Raw genomic sequence first — 17680 nt, forward strand, 5'->3', positions numbered from 1 at the left:
AGGCAAAGATCCCAATAATTCAGCCATAGTGGTCAAGAAGTAATTAATGAAAGAACAATATCAGCCAGATGTCAGACTTTAACCCAATCAAGTATCTGTGGAGGAAACAAAGCGATGGTGAGATAGTCTTCAAGCCTCAAAGACCTTATGATCATAGCAGAAGAGTGATCCAAAATCCCATCAGAAGTGCAAAAAGATGTTCGACTGTGAATAGAAAATGTAGCTATTTTTGACAAAAAAAGGAAAAACTTGAAAGACAAAAAAAAAAGGTGGACCTCTTTCATGAACATTTGTATCACAATATCTTACCTTCTTTTGTCACATATTAATGCAATGTTCCAGTTGATCAACAAATCTCTATCTCTATCATAAAAGACATAGAAGATCTGCACTACTAAACACTTTTTGGCATGTACTGCATTCTGGGTTGCTAATCGTGTGCATATGGTGCACAAATAACCCATCCTGACTTTTTTAACACATACATCACATCCAAATATATCCACAACATTAGGCTTCGCTCTCACAGTGTCACTCTTACATTTATATTCTTGTAAACATTTCCACATCTCATTTTATGAGGGTAAAATGCTGCTTGGCAGAGGAGGTATTTAACACTTCAAACACTCCGGTGCTCTTAGAGGCAGAGCATTATGTTGACGTGAAGGCTGTTGAATTAGATGACCTGTTTATTTGGACTTGCAGAGCTCGCGTCTCAACCTCCTGGACCGATCAGTGAATGTGCTGCACACAGAGTCTGCCATGATGGATTTCACAGCCAAAATAAGCAACAGTAATTGGCAAATGGTTGAGCGTTGGGAGGGAAAGCTAGTAAGTCTGTTTACTTCTCACAGCAGAGTCAATTAAACAAACAGCAAAGGGCACAGGTTAAGGATTATTTTATTACTTAGCCGTTTGTACAGTTTCTACCATGGAAAAATAACATGTAACATAAGACTGTATTTACAATTCAATTTTTACAAAATGTCTTTACAAGATTTTTTTATTTTTTATTTCTTCTTTCTTTTTAGCCAGGTCAGAAAAAATTCGAGACTACAACACACGAAACATACACATTCACACACATCCAAACCAAACCTTGTAATACACACATAAATAAATATAGACATTCACTGACTGCTCCACGACAAATATTTCTACAGCCAAGAACATGTACAATTCATCATTTCCACACGAGTTATAATTTTTTTTTCATTAATAAACATTACATATTACTTCCAATATAATTCTTTGTTAATCTGTTAATGAAAGATTGCTAACATATTGAAAAGAGGTAACACAGACATCATTTCATGCCAACAGAATGCTAAAGGTTGTCATGCAAAACGATTACAAGCTGTCAATTTGAAGCAAGTAATTCATTTACAGCTCTAAAATCAAATGCACCACATGCAACATACTAAGTGAAATATTCTGGGTTAGACAACAATGACTTTAGTTACATGATCCATCAGTACAGACTGTATGTCTAAGCGCCTCTTTAATGGGTAACGCAAAATAAATAGAAGGATTTCTAATTTTCTTTCCTCACGAATAAACAAAAGTTCTAGCATTTTCTGCCATCCAACCATTTTCAATCAAGTTCCCAACGTAACTGTGTTTCTTTCTTTGCATTTACTAAATCCAATCAAAGGGTCTTTATGTTGTGCACAGTCACAGCCGGATCACAACAAATGTTGGAGTTCTTGGATCTTATTTTACCAGGAATTTCATCACTTCCTTATGAGTCTGGTATGAGTCGGGGGAGCTCTGCACTAACAGACGCGGGAATATGAGACCTCGCGAGGATAAATTTCAATGTACACACAAACCCGTCCGGTAACGTCTAAGTCAAGAGAGAGGGGTTGAGAAGGAGTAGCCGACGTGTAGAGGAGCCCGGAGAAGATAGACCCATATCTTGTGAGCAGAGAGGGGGTCAGTTCACTGTGTTTCTGTTTGGTTCCACACATTCCTTCCCTGGCAGACAGGAGCAGAGAGCCACGGGTACGTCTCCCCGATGGGTTCACCTCCTCTTGCAAAATCAGTGTCTCTCCACGGAGGGTTTCTGATGATGGGAGTGGTGTTGTCGGAGTCTGGGACCTTGAAAGCACAAATAGTCAAAGACTTTGTCAGTCAGAACTTCAAAATGATCATTGTTTAACTTTTGATGACTTTTTCATCCACGATATTGCTCTGTGAATTTGAATCAAAAATACATTTGTAATCCATGACAGTTACTGTGAAAAAAGACATTACTTTTTACTTATTTACTTACAAGTTACAAGTTATGTATGACCCAGTTATATCTGTCTTTTAAAATAAACATTCAACCTACTCAGTCTTGTTTTATTGTTCATTCTTTGATTCGCTACTGTTTTTATTTGTGTAAAATAAAATCAATTAAGTTCTGAATGAAATCTTGAATAGTTTATCAAGTTGGTTACATCCAAAGTTAAAATACATTTGTTTTTCTTTTGCCGAGCAGTAACGCCTCCTTTCGGCAAACTGCTGTGCAAATCAGATCGGCAAAGCCACGAGCTTGAGCAAGACACCTTCAAGGGAAGAATGTCCTGATTAGACCTGGACCCGTACACGGACAACTGTGGGCACCACAGACAAACAGCTGTTCTCATTTTAGTGCCCACTTTGATTCCTCTCGGAGCATACATTCCAAACATCTGCAGTAGGAGATATATAGCATATGTGCACTGCAAATTAAGGCCATGAGTGAGTCAGTGCAGCGAATGTGCACACAAATATTCAGCTATGTCTTTGTCTGAGTGTTTGAATGTGTAATAACTGCTGTCTGCTTCGTGAATCAGTGTGCATCAGCAAATCCAGTGAACCGAACCAAGGCAGGTAACCTTGTGGTTGAACAATAACTACGGAGGGATGGATGGATGGATGGATGGATGGATGGATGGATGGATGGATGGATGGATGGATGGATGGATGGATGGATGGATGGATGGATGGATGGATGGATGGATGGATGGATGGATGGATGGATGGATGGATGGATGGATGGATGGATGGATGGATGTAGAAAAATAAAACAGATAAAAGACTTGACAACATGTCATATCACCGAACAATTCATCCAGCCATGCAGTGGCTGTTCAACATAGCAAAGTAGATGCAAGCAGCTTTTAAGCTTATTCAACAGCGTACTTGTTATCAATTCGAGAAAATCGTGATGTTTACTTCACCACTGAAAAGCTCCTCTGTACAATACAGCAGAGGCCAGTTATGCAAGGTTGCAGAGGCACAAATGAACAACTCTGGCCCCCTGAAGAGACACGCTTGTCCCTAGTATAGTTTCTGCATAAGGGGTTGCATCCAAGCTGACCGGGATCAACAGAATGAGGTATGTTGTGCCTGAGCAAAAACTCACAGTGAAGTCTACAGAGTCACTACAAACGGGTACACATTGGTCGGTAAAGAGGCGCGAGCACTCAACAGGAGCCTTGTGAACTCATGAACCTGCTTATAAGGGATTATTTACTTATCATTATTTACTTATCTACTTATAAGTCACTATTTAGTTTATATCTGTGGTTTGGGACTTCTCAACATTACTGCCAGTTTAAAACAAGAAAATATCATAGTTAAATCAAAGCAAACAAATATCAATCAAATGTATTTTGATGAAATCATTTGTAACATTTCTTATCAAATCTTTTAAAAGGCAACAGGTGGTCTGCAACCCATTACGCCACAAAAGTTGGCTTCCTAACAGTAACTTGTCGTGGGATTGACATCTTGGGAAATGGCTTGAAATGTTCAATGTTTTTCCAGTTTCAGTGCAAAGTTAATCTAACCTGCTGTTTGCTATAGCCTTATATCGAATCAACGAGTGAAAAAGGGGAGTCCATTTTCTCCTATTTCACCAGAAAACATAAAGCCCTGTGTTTTAAAGAGAACCAGAAGATGTACGGCACACACTTAGTCCCCAAACAGAATAGTAAAAAAGATTAGCATCACAATAGTAAACACGAGGTGGCATGAAATATATAACAAAATGTCAAAGGTACAGCTCATAAATGATGTAAATTGTTTGCCATATTTGACAGTAACGTACGGTGTTGTATGACTGGCAGTATGCTCGGGGTCTGGAAGGTCTTGACAGTGGCGGGACCTTCTCCTCCAGTTGTTATGACCTGCACCTCCAGTCTGTAGTAGGTGGACGGCCGCAGGTTGGACACCACGAGCAAGTTATGATCCTGCCAAGAGAGGGAGGAGAGCAGCAGAGGACATGCAATCAGCTGGGAAACAACAGACCATCCCTCCGAATTTGAGAGGCCTTTAATCTGAGCGGTTCGTAAAACAGGGACGTGTAGCTGTCTTTGCATAAGCCGCAGACAAAAACAAAGACTTTGTTTTCATAAGGCTGCTGCCATCTTGATAGATTGTGTGCTGGGTGGTTTTATTTATAGACGAGCTCAGGATGCTGGGAGACGCTGATAGACGGAACGTGTTGTTGATGAAGCAGATTATGTCAAAGAGCGGCTGTTTTAGAACTCGCACGGAGGATGAAAGAGGAAGATGCGAAGACAGATGGAGAGGTAGGAGAGGAAAACTTCCAGCAGGACACAACACTTCTTTAGATCTATTCGTGTGCCTGTCTACACGCCACCGCTTATCACAAGATTCATGCAAAGAGGCTTCAGCAGCGTTATCCTAAAATCGCTGTCACCTCTGACAGATGCTGTGAACTGAAAAGCGGATGACAAAATTCCAATTGCAAAGGATAATATTCTCACTATATATGACAAAGTACAGCCCTCTGCAGTGCACGTCACCAGATAAACACACTCGTTCCCATGTAAATACACTTACTGGAGGCAGGATCTGCGACTGGGAGATGATGCTGTTGGGAAGGCTGTTTTGCCGGCTTTCGGTGTTGATCTCAGCCCATGTGACTTGGAAGCCTGTGATTCGCTGATGAGGAGCCAACCGAGACACGCGCCACAAGAAGCTGCCGGTGATGTTTCCCTCATTGATGGAGAAAGAGGCCGTCAGGTTCTCCGGCTTAGCTAAAACCTTCGGAGGCCCCGAGGCTGTAAGGAGGAAGGCAGACAATGATTTCTGGGAACCAATGCCGGTTGCCAAGAAAATCTTCCAAAATGTTGACCTATTCTCTCAGCTCTGTATAGATTTTGTCCATCATCACGATAGCAGATAGCACCCTAAGGTATCTAATTACCGTGTCTGCACTAATCTGGATCGATTTAAAATGCCCTTCATGTGTCATATAGCTGGATTCTCACCTCCCTCTCCTGGGCAGGGGATGTGTTTGTGAGTCTTGCTCTGGATGGTGGCGCAGGATGGGGTCAGGAAGGTTGTGCTCTCGTCCTTTGAGCGCCTCTTGGACTTCAGCAAGTGAACGGTGACTTTGTACTTGCAGGAGAACAGCAGACCTGGGAGGTTGATGTAGTTCTCCTGAGCAAAGAAACATATTTTTCAGCCCTGATGACTTTGACGTGTCACCCAGGTCAGGTCCCATGGAGCTTTAGAGATAATTAAATACACAGTGCCAGGGCAGATCAGATTCCTGCACAGGCCTAAGAAACATGCTCCGCATTACAGCATTACTTTGAACACCCACATGGTAGGCGTTATGCCACTATTCTGAAATTTAAGCAGCAATATAAATTTTTATCATAGCTTCTAAATGAAGTAAACACACAAGAACTTCAATAAGAAACAGCATTTACAGTGGATTCATGTGTAATTTGAAATGGGAATGGTCTGTAAATCCATGTTTATGAATCCCATGCAGCAGCTTGCACTGTAAATCAATTTCAAGCTTTAATCATCTATTGATCTTCGAAGAAAGAAACAAAAAACACTTTTCTCAAAAATTCCAGCTGACTAGTGGATTTAGACCTTGCAGTAATAAAGACGGCCTACATTAATAGTCAGTCCCTCGGGTGAGGGTGTATATTCTCTCTGATATGAAACAGCTTTGATTAAAAGCGAATGAGGCGCTGCGCTCTCATAAAAGAGCAAGTCTGGAATCTTCCCTGGTGATCTATAGAAAATGTATATTTCCTAGCAACAAGAGTGCTGCTTCCAAAAGAATGTGCTGATTGCCAGGCCTCTGCCATCCTGCATGAGCCTGCCCTCCCCTTCCCCAGTCTCAGACTCTCCTACAAAAACACTTCTACATCCCTAAACAAAGCCTCATGCAGTAGCATGGCTGAGGCCACTGGAGGTGAATGAATCCCATTACGGGAAACATTGTTTAAGTAAATATGTTTTATTGGCCAACACGCCACATGTCTCACCATAATTACCAGCTCATAATATTCAGAACAACAGCCAGTGATTTGCACAGTGCAAACCCAACACAACAGGCCTTCGGGTCAACTCGGTGGAGATGTTTTCTTTGGCGGAGCTGTCCTTTTTAAGCATCAGACAAAAGGTTAGGAGCGTGCTTTGCATAGCGCAGAGCTGCTGATCAAGTCATAGCTCTCTGCACTGCGCTCTCTGACTGGACCCTCAGTAAGGAATGGCTGTGAACTAACCTGCGTGACAGATTTCTCTGGTCCTCGGGTCTCGTTGTGGCTGCAGTACTCGGGCATCCACTGGACGTGGTAGCGGCTCACTGTGGGGTCTGAAACAAGAGAGGGAGGAGAGAAGAGAATGCCAAGTCAAACAACAGAAGAATGACTTATTATACGGAGCTTTTTCTTTAATCTTATTAAAGACAAACGTGCTCCATTACAAGAGCACATTCTGCATTCAAAATGTAATTCTAGTAAAAGTATGGGTGTATTATAAATTAGAATGTCTACATTCAACATAAAAAAACAATGACACATGCAAGGTTTTTGTATTGAGTATCAGCTTTAAATCATAGGTCAAGGAATCAACGAGTGAATTAGCTTCTTAACCCTTTGTACTAAAATCATCCTTTTAAATTTAAACAAAGAGAATGAGAGGCAGTCAAGATGAAACAAAATACAGTTAAAGACAAGAGGGCACGCATGGTCCTGGTTGTTTAGTTGTTGTTTAGACTTTGCCTCCTAGATAAAGATTTTGTCAGGTTGAAATTGTACATCACAACAACATGGTCCAGACAGACAAGCACTGATTAATTTATGTCACCACATGATGAAGTTTCTATCAGACAGTGAGCCCGATGGAAGGTCGTGCAAGCTTGATGTCTCCAGGGCGTTGGGTTGCATGTCCGTTTGGCCACGCACTTCGTTTAATTCAGTTAAGTGCAATTTACTTAAATTGCATTCAGTTTTATTCATACAAAGCCAAATTCCAACAAATGTCATCTCAAGGCACTTCAAAGATACAGTCCAATTCAATCGAAACGCCAATTCACTGTGATACAAACAGAATCCAATTAAATTAAGTTAAAGTAATCAAAATCCAAATTAGTCCAATCCATGCGATGCCAATTAAAAAACAAGTTGTCTAGCGAAGGAACGCCATCGAAACTGGGCATGCACAAGGCGACTGTGGAAAGAACAAAAACTCCCTTTTAACAGGAAGAAACCTCTGGTAGAACTAATGCCTGCGCCCTTTTGTGGCACGGCCGTTCTCATCAAAGTCTTTTTTAGAACACCATTTTCAATATCCCACAAAAGCGAGAAAGCATATCCTTAATATTCGTATTATACATGGCATGCATAAGTCCAAACAAAGCACCGTGTGGATTGTAACAGGCGAAAGGTAAACTAAACGATTACTGCTTGGAGCAGAAGTGTTGAAGGAATCAGAAGACGGGCTGCGGTCAGTCACAGAGCAAAGCGATGAAGGTCTACACAGAGAGCATGGACACGACACTTATTAGGACTAACTGATATCCTTTTATAGTCCTCACACCTGTGTCATTGACTGGTGTCCACTCACCCTCTCCCCAAATGCTGCAGTCCAAAAAGGGGCAGACTGAAAGGAGATTTTTTTTCTCCATATATCAGTTTCCATAAAACTTTAGCTTTCAGTTTAGCATTCTTACAAAAAAAAAAAAGAAAGACATTTTTATATTCCCTACACTTAACAACCAGGGACGACAGATCAGGTATGCCTATCATAGGTTTTGTGTGATTTCATTTGCTGAGTAGAAATAGGTGGCTCAGCTGGAATGAATGGTTATCAACTGATCTAAAATGAAGCTGATCTTTTGATCCCCGAGGATTTATTCCACAGTTGTGCTTGATAAACACTTCAAATTGCTCCCAGAGTATGACTATTTGTGAAATTGTAGTTTTGTGCAGACAAAATAAAATCTGAAACCACTAGAGTTGTCAAATGCAGTGAAAGTAAAAAGAGTAGCAATTGCATGCCTCCTCTCCTCAAACTCAAAGATTTTGATACGTTTAAATTGTACCTCAGTACAATATTTGAATACATTTGCTTAATACATTAGCTTTAGTCTGATATCAATCTGATAGGCTCAACTGATAGGTATCTCAAAGATTACATCTCCTATCTGAGATCCTCCATCACCACTTCCATTTTGCTACTCGTGATAACTTTCGTCTTTGAAAACAAAAACTTGCTGTCACTTTCTTTCAAATTAGCTTATCAATTATTACTTTCCTGTTTCCAAACATCTAATGGACCAAACATTCCGGCTTCTTAATGAAGCAGCCCTGGTCTCGTTGAAGCTCACAATCTCAGCTGCAGACTACAGCAACAATCCCCTCGTTAATGTGCAGAAGCTCCTCATAAACTCATCAGCAGCGTTTATCTGCCCATCTTGCAGTTACGCGATTTATTATTAATTCAGCTGTTTTGCTTGAATTTCCCAGATACTTTCCCGATTAATAATTGAGTTGTGCTCTGTTCCCCCTTCAGCGGGAGCCTGAGTTGTAGCGGGGAGATAAAAGGGGTCCTTTGAAGACTTAGACACAGATCTGGCACTTGAAGCCCTTGAGGTCTTTGGAAGCAGAATAGAGGAATTATAGGGAACCAGGAAATCGGGAAAAAAGTAAACAAGATAGGCTTAGCTGTGTCTGACGGAGATTGGAAGTGGTATGTAAAACATGAAATGGGACATGGAAATCAGGTAGAGAACAGGACCTCAGCAGGGTTCGATAAATCACAACTGGAGGCGAGCTTTAGAAGTCCAGCCACCGACAAACTGCTGTCTATTGTCTCAGTGCTGTGCAGACAGAGATATATTATCTGAGCTGGTGTATAAAACGCTTCTACTTTGTCTGCTGGAGACAACCCAGAGGCCAGGCTGCTTTGGATCAAGGAGACAATGAGTGAGAGTTTAATCATGGTTCAGTTAACCTGTCCCTTTCTCTGTCACACAAACCAGATGTCCAGAGACTCCAGCTTTCCAGGCCATCTGTGTGCCTGTATGTTTACATTAGCCGAAAGCAAGGCCATCCCTCTGACTAATAAGTGGCAGAGGCAGACACAATGCGGACCAGGACCACAAAACAAGAGGCAGAAAAAGAAGCAGGACCCGGATTAACTCTGCTATGCAACACTGTGATTCCCCAGCTATGCTTGATCCCCGTCAGCATCACTCAGCTCACTGAGTCCGGGCCAATCTCGCTAACAGCTCTGCGCCAACTCTATCCCCACGCTCTCTTCACTCTGATTCAGCAGTTGGTGTCTCACCAGGCCTCTACTTCAGCCAGGATTTGCATTCTTGACTCTAAGATGTGGAGTTTGGCTTGAGCGATGACATATATTAGTAACACAACATAGACCAGTGAATGAGACTTGACAGGTTACCCTGAGAGCATGGCTTTCAAGGTTTCCATACTTTAACTCTGGTATTAACAGAAGGTTTGGGGAATGAACGCCACTGGGACAGGCATTCCTACAGTCTTTAACCCCTTGTGGGGCTGCAATCTACCACCATTTCTGCTCGTTATGACATCAGGTCTTGTAAAACAAAACCGACCGCTTCAACGCTAATGCGAGCGTCTATTAAATGCAGCCGAGCTCCGGCTCTGTGTGTTTATTGTTCTTTAATAAACGGTGGCTCCTCTCTACCAGTCCACATGCAGGTTTTAACCACTTTGCCGAACACTTACAAAGACACATTGTCTTATTTACACCATATGATACCGTAATTATAAGAGGAATCCGCCAATGTTTAAGCAAGTGAGGATGAGTCATAACATTTTAATATGGTACACATGCTTCAAAGTGATTGAGTGATTGATTCTGGGTATAATGATGTGCTAATTCGATTTAAACAAAGCTTTAAATCAGAGTGCTTACCTCCCCGTTTCTTCCAGTAGACACGGACCTGCAGCTGACCGTCCTGGTAGAAGGGTGTGCCTACTTCAAGAGGGCCAGAGGGGCGTTTGGCCAGGGTCGAGGCAAGAGGGGAGATCTCCTCCTTCTTTAACTTGAGCACAGATTTTTCTGGGAAGAGAAGTGAGAAGTGTTTTCTGCTGTAGCTAAGATACGGCCGTGACGGCGTTATGGCACACTTTTCAGCAGGGTAACAGAAACGCACAAATGTTTCTTTGTAACATCACAGTGGAGAATAACAGGAACAAGAACAACTGGTTCTTTATGCATAACTGTGCTGCAACTGAAAGGGCACACACACACAACACTGCAAAGGTTGGGAGTTCAATTCCCTCAAGGGCCACACATGCAAGAGAAAGCAGACGCTCATTATACTGAGGCTCGCTGCCTAAATATGCAAGAGCTACGAATGAATACAGATGTGCTGACAGCGTACTTTGGCGATTCTTGAGTTTTGTAATGTTCACGGTGATTGTTTGCCCTTTCTGTAATTTTGGGAAATTCAACTCTCATGAGAGGCAAACAAACGAAATAGGAAATCCCATGTGGGCCTGCAATCAGAATTCTGCAGTTCCATCCAGGTTTTGTTTGATTTCAGGTGCATTACCCTGCATGTGACTAAAATGCAAATATTGTATATATCTAGATATAATCTTAACTTGGTTAGGTCAATTTCTAAAGTGCTTACTCAAGTGCTTTGTGATGTCACCCATTGGTTTGTGGACTATGATTTTGAGGGCTTAAGCTAAACATTTGCTTGGAGCCACATTGTTTTGAGGACGTGTTTCCATTTAGGTAACGATTGTAATATTTTTCAATCACAATACTGGAGTTTTACTTTTCTACAAAAAAAGCAGCCTGTGTGTTAAATGCAAAAAAAAAACTTTCTTTTGCTAAGTTGGCAACAAATCATTTTAATTATTTACATTCTTGCTATTCTTTATCTGATTAAACCAAAAAAAGAAATTACATGATTAGATTGCAGCGGGTATCACCACTTTTTATGAGCATGGCAGCCATGCTGGATTTTGAGGTCGGGACAGATGACGTTCCTCAAAGTTTCCGAGTCAGAAATCCAACTTTGCGGGACATGATAGTTAATTCTCCAACTGGGAAAATGTCAATTTCATCTTCCAAGTTCAAATGAAATGTACAATAAGCACAGATGACGCTGTTAAAATGGTTTTGGCCGGGATTTGGCTGCCAAGAGCTTCAAGCAGCGCTATACAAATTAAATGGATATACACTCTTTGAACTATTGATCTTTATTAAAAATATCCTGCATTGACTGCTACTGCCATCCCTAGAACTGTAACACATGTCTGACATCTGAATGAGGATTTGAACAGTGGCCTCAGTGTTTACCTGACTCATCATTCTGGGCAGTACTGAAGTGCAGAGAGGCCTTGGAGCTCTTCAGACGCACCTGTCCCCAGTACGTGACAGCCTGCAGCTCCACGGTGTAGCTGCTGTTTTGCTGCAGTCCCTCCAGCTCCACCCAGCTTTGAGCCTGTGACAACAGAAAACACCTGGACGTTGGCATTTGTATGTTACCACGCGGCCACTTGAGACTCTTTTCAAAGCCCTGTCACTACACCAGTCACAGCCCAGGCTCAGCTCAGCCCAAGCCAACACAGGCCTGTGGGAAAGCCCTGCTTATTAAGAACACATGTGGAGCTGAGGAAGGGACCGTGGTGCGGAGATAGCCTACAGAGCCTTGTGAGAGAGCTGTGTTATCAGAACCTCCCAGGGCTTCTTCACTGCGCCGGACTTCCAGCATTCCACCATCAGCATGAACTTGACGAGTTTCTCTTATTGACTGTGCGTGTTTTGACATTCCTCTACCAGCAGGCTGCTTTCAAAGCCCTGAGGTGCCAAAGTGGAAACCAGTAGTACATGTGTCAACAGTGTCTGGTGTCTCCCACCTCTATCTCTTTTGTGCCACATCTGCTACGCATTTCAAAAACTAATTCAGGAGAATACTCTATGGAGGTGTATGTGGACTGTCTAGACAATCTGTCTTTCTGCTGGAGTCTGTCATGAAATGCTCTTCACAGATACTGAGCAACATGTGCTATCAGGTCACATACCATTGGGAAAATACTCATAGAAATGAAATATAAAAGGATTCTATTATTTTTGGATGACAGAGTTAAAATGTTAACAAAAAACAATACATATTTTTGCTGTTAAACACAGTTTTTATCGTCAAAAGAAAACTTGAGACCACTCAGAGGTCTGCTGTGCCTTCATGTGGCTGACCTGGCTGACGTCATTCTGCAACAGGTCAGAGAGCGTTAAGGCTCTGCTGAAAAACACCCAGTTGGAGAAGGACTGACTCATTAACCTGACTAAATTTCCTCTGCTGGTTCTGTCTCTGAGTGGCTTGATCAGCCGTGGCATTGTGCAGCCATGCGAGCAAATTTTCATTTTGTGGTCCAGTTACAGCCCAGATCACACAATTCTTCAGAGTGGTCAAAGGGTTCGTCAGCTCCCAAGTCAAATTCCAGAAACACATTTTACAAATGGCACACAAAGGTTACATGCCAAATTTATTCAGTTATGCCTGTATGAGTCAGTTCAATTGATATATGTAGACCCACAGTGTCAACCTGGGACAGTTTAATTGTGTACTTTTTATTTAAAAATTTGTAATCCTGTCAAAATATTAATCTGTTTGTGTCTCACTTATCCAAGTAAGGAAGTGAAACTCTGTAAGCGTTTTGCTGTAATTGAAACTTAGGCCTTGGTCCCTGACTTCTCAGAGAAAGAACCATAAAACCATTCCTGGCTAGAACAAATAGTTGGTAGCGTTCCAGTATGCAAAATTATTCCAAGGAATAACAAGGGCATTAATGACAGAAATCAGTGGTACTCTGTTTACACATGATATTTATACCGTGATTATAAACTGTTTCTTGGATGCTTTTACCCTCTTAGCTTGAATACATAGTTTTCAATAATGTTTAAGATAATGACAGGTTAAGAATTTTGAGTGTAGTTCTGAAAACACTGCTGCTGTTAAAAGTGCAACAAAAAAACTTTCAAAAATAAACCAACGCATGACTTCAGAAATTAGCGAATTACACAATCAATCATGAATAAAAGCTGCAAAATACCAAGTGAACAAACCCGCTAACAATACAGACTGAGACATTTAAGTAACACAGACACTGCAGTCATGATTTATCACTATAAACATGGCTATTCATCACACTAAATGTGTTTGCCTTCAATTCTTAACAGTGTTTAAGCATTCTTTCATCAGTATAAAGAATTAAAGCAATGAAGAACACATTGTATCAAATGTGAGTGATTGTGAGCCCAAATAAATAAATGCAACTCCTAGTCCATGTTTATCTTTTTCCACTGCAGCCTAGTATGGCTATCTGAAGAGATGTGGAGGCGAGGCTGGAGGAAAAGATGCTGAAATAATCATGGAAGAGCCTGTGGAGTCAAAGACAGATGAAAAAGGAAAGCCAGAAAAAGAACAGGACAACACATAGACAGAGTGGCAGGATTACCCCATTGGTGGTCTTTCTCCTTCTCTTCTTGGATGGCACCATCGACTTGGTGGGTACAGTCCAGCTCCAGAACACCTTGTAGTGATGTATGGGAATATCAGGCTCTTCTGGCAAAGTCCAGTTGACACGAACTTTTAGCAGGCCTTCCTCTCCCGTTGTTATGTTGGTGACACGCAGACTGGTAGGACTGGGAGGGGCGGATGGATCTGAAGACACAGCATGAAAGAATACTTAATGGTAACAGATTTGAATACATCTGGGAACACTTATGGAGGAAGACAAAAAGGAGCATTTGCTTCCTCTGTGTGACAAGTCATGTGCCATATCAGGATTTTTTCTAGTATAATTTCAGGTAGAGAGTATTACAGACGCCGTTCAGCACTGCAGTCTGCTGTGCAGCTGAGGCATTATGAGAGTGTGTAAAGTAATTAGCCCTCCATTGACAATTTGCCATGCGATGTTATGACAGGTGCCATGTCACGTCTATGACAGCGTTCAGCAGCACCGAGAGACCAGGTCAGGGGTTAACAAACACATGCCGCTCACTTTGGCTCCGCGCTAAACATTCCTGCACTCCAATGCATGCGAAGCTGGTTCTGAACCTATCCATATGTGACGCGACCCAGCCTGCTGCCAGCTGCCAGTGTCAGCCCAGTGCAGGACGACAGGCAGAGCTGCACGCCAGACCCAAGGGAATGGTCCTGTAATGAGAAAATGATTCATGCTCTCCTCTTCCCACTTCCCTCTCCCCACCTGAAACACATTTAACCCAGTCCAAGAACACTACTTGACACATCAGGTCTCCATACCAGCTGATGTCGGCCGTGCAAAATAAATAAGCAGTCAGTTCTTACAAATTACCCTAACAAAGTATGGTAATGCAAAATTGCATTCAGATGATACTTTTGTACAATATAAATAATAACGGCATGACAGAATGACCGGGGGTTCATCAAATCCATGACAGATCTCATCAATCTATCAGCGTTTTGGCACTGATTGGCCTGATTGGAGGTTGGTTTTCATCCATACAGCCAAATCCTTCTCCCACCTGGTGTCTGCCTCTATCTGACGGCCATTCACAATTCTCAGGGGAGCAAATGCATGAGGAAAGACTGACAGCACAGGTCAGCACACCACCCAACATGGCAATACTAGTGCTAGTATCTTGCAGAAAATGTTGAGTCCCGGTGAATGCCTTTTTGTAGGTATATATTTCACATGACATACATCCACAGATACTGATCTCAAGGCTGTCAAAGGCACAACAGGGAGGCAAATGGCTTTACTTCTACATGGCAAAGCAATCTGTCTGATCTGAATCAGATGCAATCTAGACACATCATTAAACCAGCAATCCCTGGAAATCACAGAACAACAGTCTGCAACTTCAACAAATGGCACCTGCAACCCAACATTTCTATTTAGAAACCGCAGCAAAGGAAAGTCAAGCAGTAACACAGGCTTTTACAGGCAAAGATCTAAAAGGCTACGTCATTTTGTCTGGCAGTGGGACAACACTTGCATTAATTTAAAACCTATTATACCCAGCCTAACCAATTCAGACTTATTACATTTCTTATGAGTGTAAAGAGGGGGAAATCCCTTCTCTGAAGACATAAATGAAGATTTTATTGCGACACAAGCAAGAAAAGTTCTGCACACGCTGTCCCTCCTCATAATTCGTAGTCTACTTGGCATCAGCGTGCATGTCATTGAGCTCACTGGGTAACTGTGGAGAGGAAACCCTTTTTTACAATTTAGGTTAAAGAGTCGCCTGAAAGAATTCCCTGGTTTTATTACCCAAATACTGTTTTAGATAAACACATTTGAGTGGTGTGAACACCCATAAGTCAAATTTGATCAATGTATGCCTGAAACAGTCACGCTTCTTATCGAGGTACAGGTCTGAATGATAAGACTTTAAGTTCTGTGTCTTTTACTCCTCTGAAGGAATGCAAAGTGAGTAAAAACTTTTACAAAAAAAAAAAAACTCTTTGAGTCAGTGATGAGGTGAAGCTCGTTTGACTCAAGCATGCTTTGTATGACCACGAAAGCAGTCAAATCAGGTGTTAAAATCTCAAATCTTCCACCTGTTCCAGGCTCCTTAGCAAAACAAATGAGTGTCAAACAGGATCTTACACACAAAGAAAGGCCACACTCACACACACACACGTACAGACCTCTGGAGGAGCGGAAGTGTTTGCTGGGTGCAGTGAAGCCTCGGGTCCCGTGGACATTGACTGCTGCAACTCTGAACTGGTACCATCTGCTGGCTCTGATGTCGGCCAGTTGGATGCGCTCCTCTGCAGTCTGAGGGACAGATGGGGGGGAGAGCAAACCACAGGGGTCAGGGTTTATGCAGGGTCACAGCCCCATGTGAGTTTGCTGCCACATCAGTCATCTGTGTGTTTCTCCTTGCCAAACTTTCAAAGACACTGTGGCTGTGAGGAATGTGCAGCCACATTCAACAGCCTGCTGGTGCAGCGCTGTTTTACAGCTGTCGATTGCAGCAGATTTGATGGGATCTGAAAACAAAAACCTCGAAGGACATCTTGCTGACACGCTCCATCATTTTGCATGTATGGCTCATTGATTCTCTACCTGTGCCACTGTTTCCCACTCCGTGGCATCATCCTCACTGGGATGGATGCCGTAGTTCCAGCGGCGCTGCACCACATAGAGGACCGGCTCCACGGAGATGTTGAACTTGGAAGACCAGCGGATCTCCAGTTGACCTGATGGCAACTCCAAAAACACCAGCTCCTTCCTTGGCTTCAGAGGGACTCCTAAAAGCAAAAGATGAGTTAATATCACCTCTGCATGGAATATTGTGGATGACGAAATTTGCTCTTTTCCTCTCTCGGGTGAATGAACGTTGGAAAGACAAATGACACCACTAGAGTTGGAGAGATACAGATAATACAGAAAATGAGACATGACCTCACTGCATTAGATTTAATACATGCTGTGGGTCAACAGCATTATCTTTCTTCTGTGAAAGGTTGTGACATTTCCTGGCTGGTCTTATAGTATTTTAGTAGTTGTGCTTCTCAGCAAGGATACACATGGTTTGCGTTTAGGTATTCTTTCTCTCTGTCTCCTACAGGTACCAAATACAGCGGTATAAGCATAAACTCATGTACAGAAGGTTAATTCGCATCATTGAACTTCACATTTAGCCTTTCGGGCCAAGTTGACTTGGCCATGTGCGATGAATTAAAGATTTATTAAGTGTGGGACTGGGCCAATAGCTCAGCCAAGTCAGGCTGACTCTCAAATAGATTTATTGCGATGGAGACGTAGTGAGTTGTTGATTGAGCATCGGGCACAGTGATAATGAGATGGAGATTGGAAAAGCAAGTTTGAAAGTACAGGAGAGGGCTGAACACAACCCTCCGGTTCTCAGTAAATCATCTTGCATTTCATAGCATTATATTGGACCTCTGTCACTGCTGAATGAGCCGCTGCTGCTTCACATTTATGAACAGCATCACCACACGCTCAAGGCGACTAAGCTGCAAGTTGGTAAAAAACATTGTCAAGGCTTAGCTTTGTATTCAGGGCATCTGAACTGCTTATATCTCTGTTTAGTCCTTGTGCGCGGCATGTAAAAATGATCGATGCACAAAATCCTGGAAGATGGAAGAGCACCATTGAGTCACACGCATATGAAGTCAGTACTTTGTTTAGTCCTTCTGATAACAGCTCTCTGCATACTAACAGCTGGGGGTCATTGTGCTGTGGTTTCACAACTCCACAGCAGTGTGTGTGTGTGTGTGTCTGAACGCGCAAGCAAACGTGTCACACTTCCTGCGCAATCATCAACACCGAGGTAACCACAGCATTCTTCCTCTCCCCCCTCCGTCTTCGCTCATCTTCCCACAAAGTCGCACATGCACACAGCGGAA

General features: G+C 42.4%; 1 protein-coding gene across 1 annotated transcript in view; it reads right to left on the reverse strand.

Annotated features, from left to right (window-relative positions):
- Nucleotides 1-883: 883 nt before the first annotated feature.
- LOC140319348 (anosmin-1) overlaps nucleotides 884-17680 on the reverse strand; it is a 43492-nt gene continuing 26695 nt past the window's right edge. Inside the window, exons 5-14 of the mRNA XM_072396948.1 lie at nucleotides 16374-16558; nucleotides 15953-16082; nucleotides 13770-13975; nucleotides 11611-11755; nucleotides 10210-10356; nucleotides 6531-6619; nucleotides 5271-5442; nucleotides 4840-5060; nucleotides 4082-4223; nucleotides 884-2100 (exon numbers count right to left, since the gene is read on the reverse strand). Coding sequence (XP_072253049.1) covers nucleotides 2042-2100; nucleotides 4082-4223; nucleotides 4840-5060; nucleotides 5271-5442; nucleotides 6531-6619; nucleotides 10210-10356; nucleotides 11611-11755; nucleotides 13770-13975; nucleotides 15953-16082; nucleotides 16374-16558 — 1496 coding nt within the window. The 3' untranslated portion in view covers nucleotides 884-2041. The remainder of the gene's footprint in view (nucleotides 2101-4081; nucleotides 4224-4839; nucleotides 5061-5270; nucleotides 5443-6530; nucleotides 6620-10209; nucleotides 10357-11610; nucleotides 11756-13769; nucleotides 13976-15952; nucleotides 16083-16373; nucleotides 16559-17680) is intronic.

This window comes from Leuresthes tenuis, unplaced genomic scaffold, assembly GCF_036924035.1.
Source record: "Leuresthes tenuis unplaced genomic scaffold, fLeuTen1.0.hap1 SCAF_12, whole genome shotgun sequence".
NCBI lineage: Eukaryota > Metazoa > Chordata > Actinopteri > Atheriniformes > Atherinopsidae > Leuresthes > Leuresthes tenuis.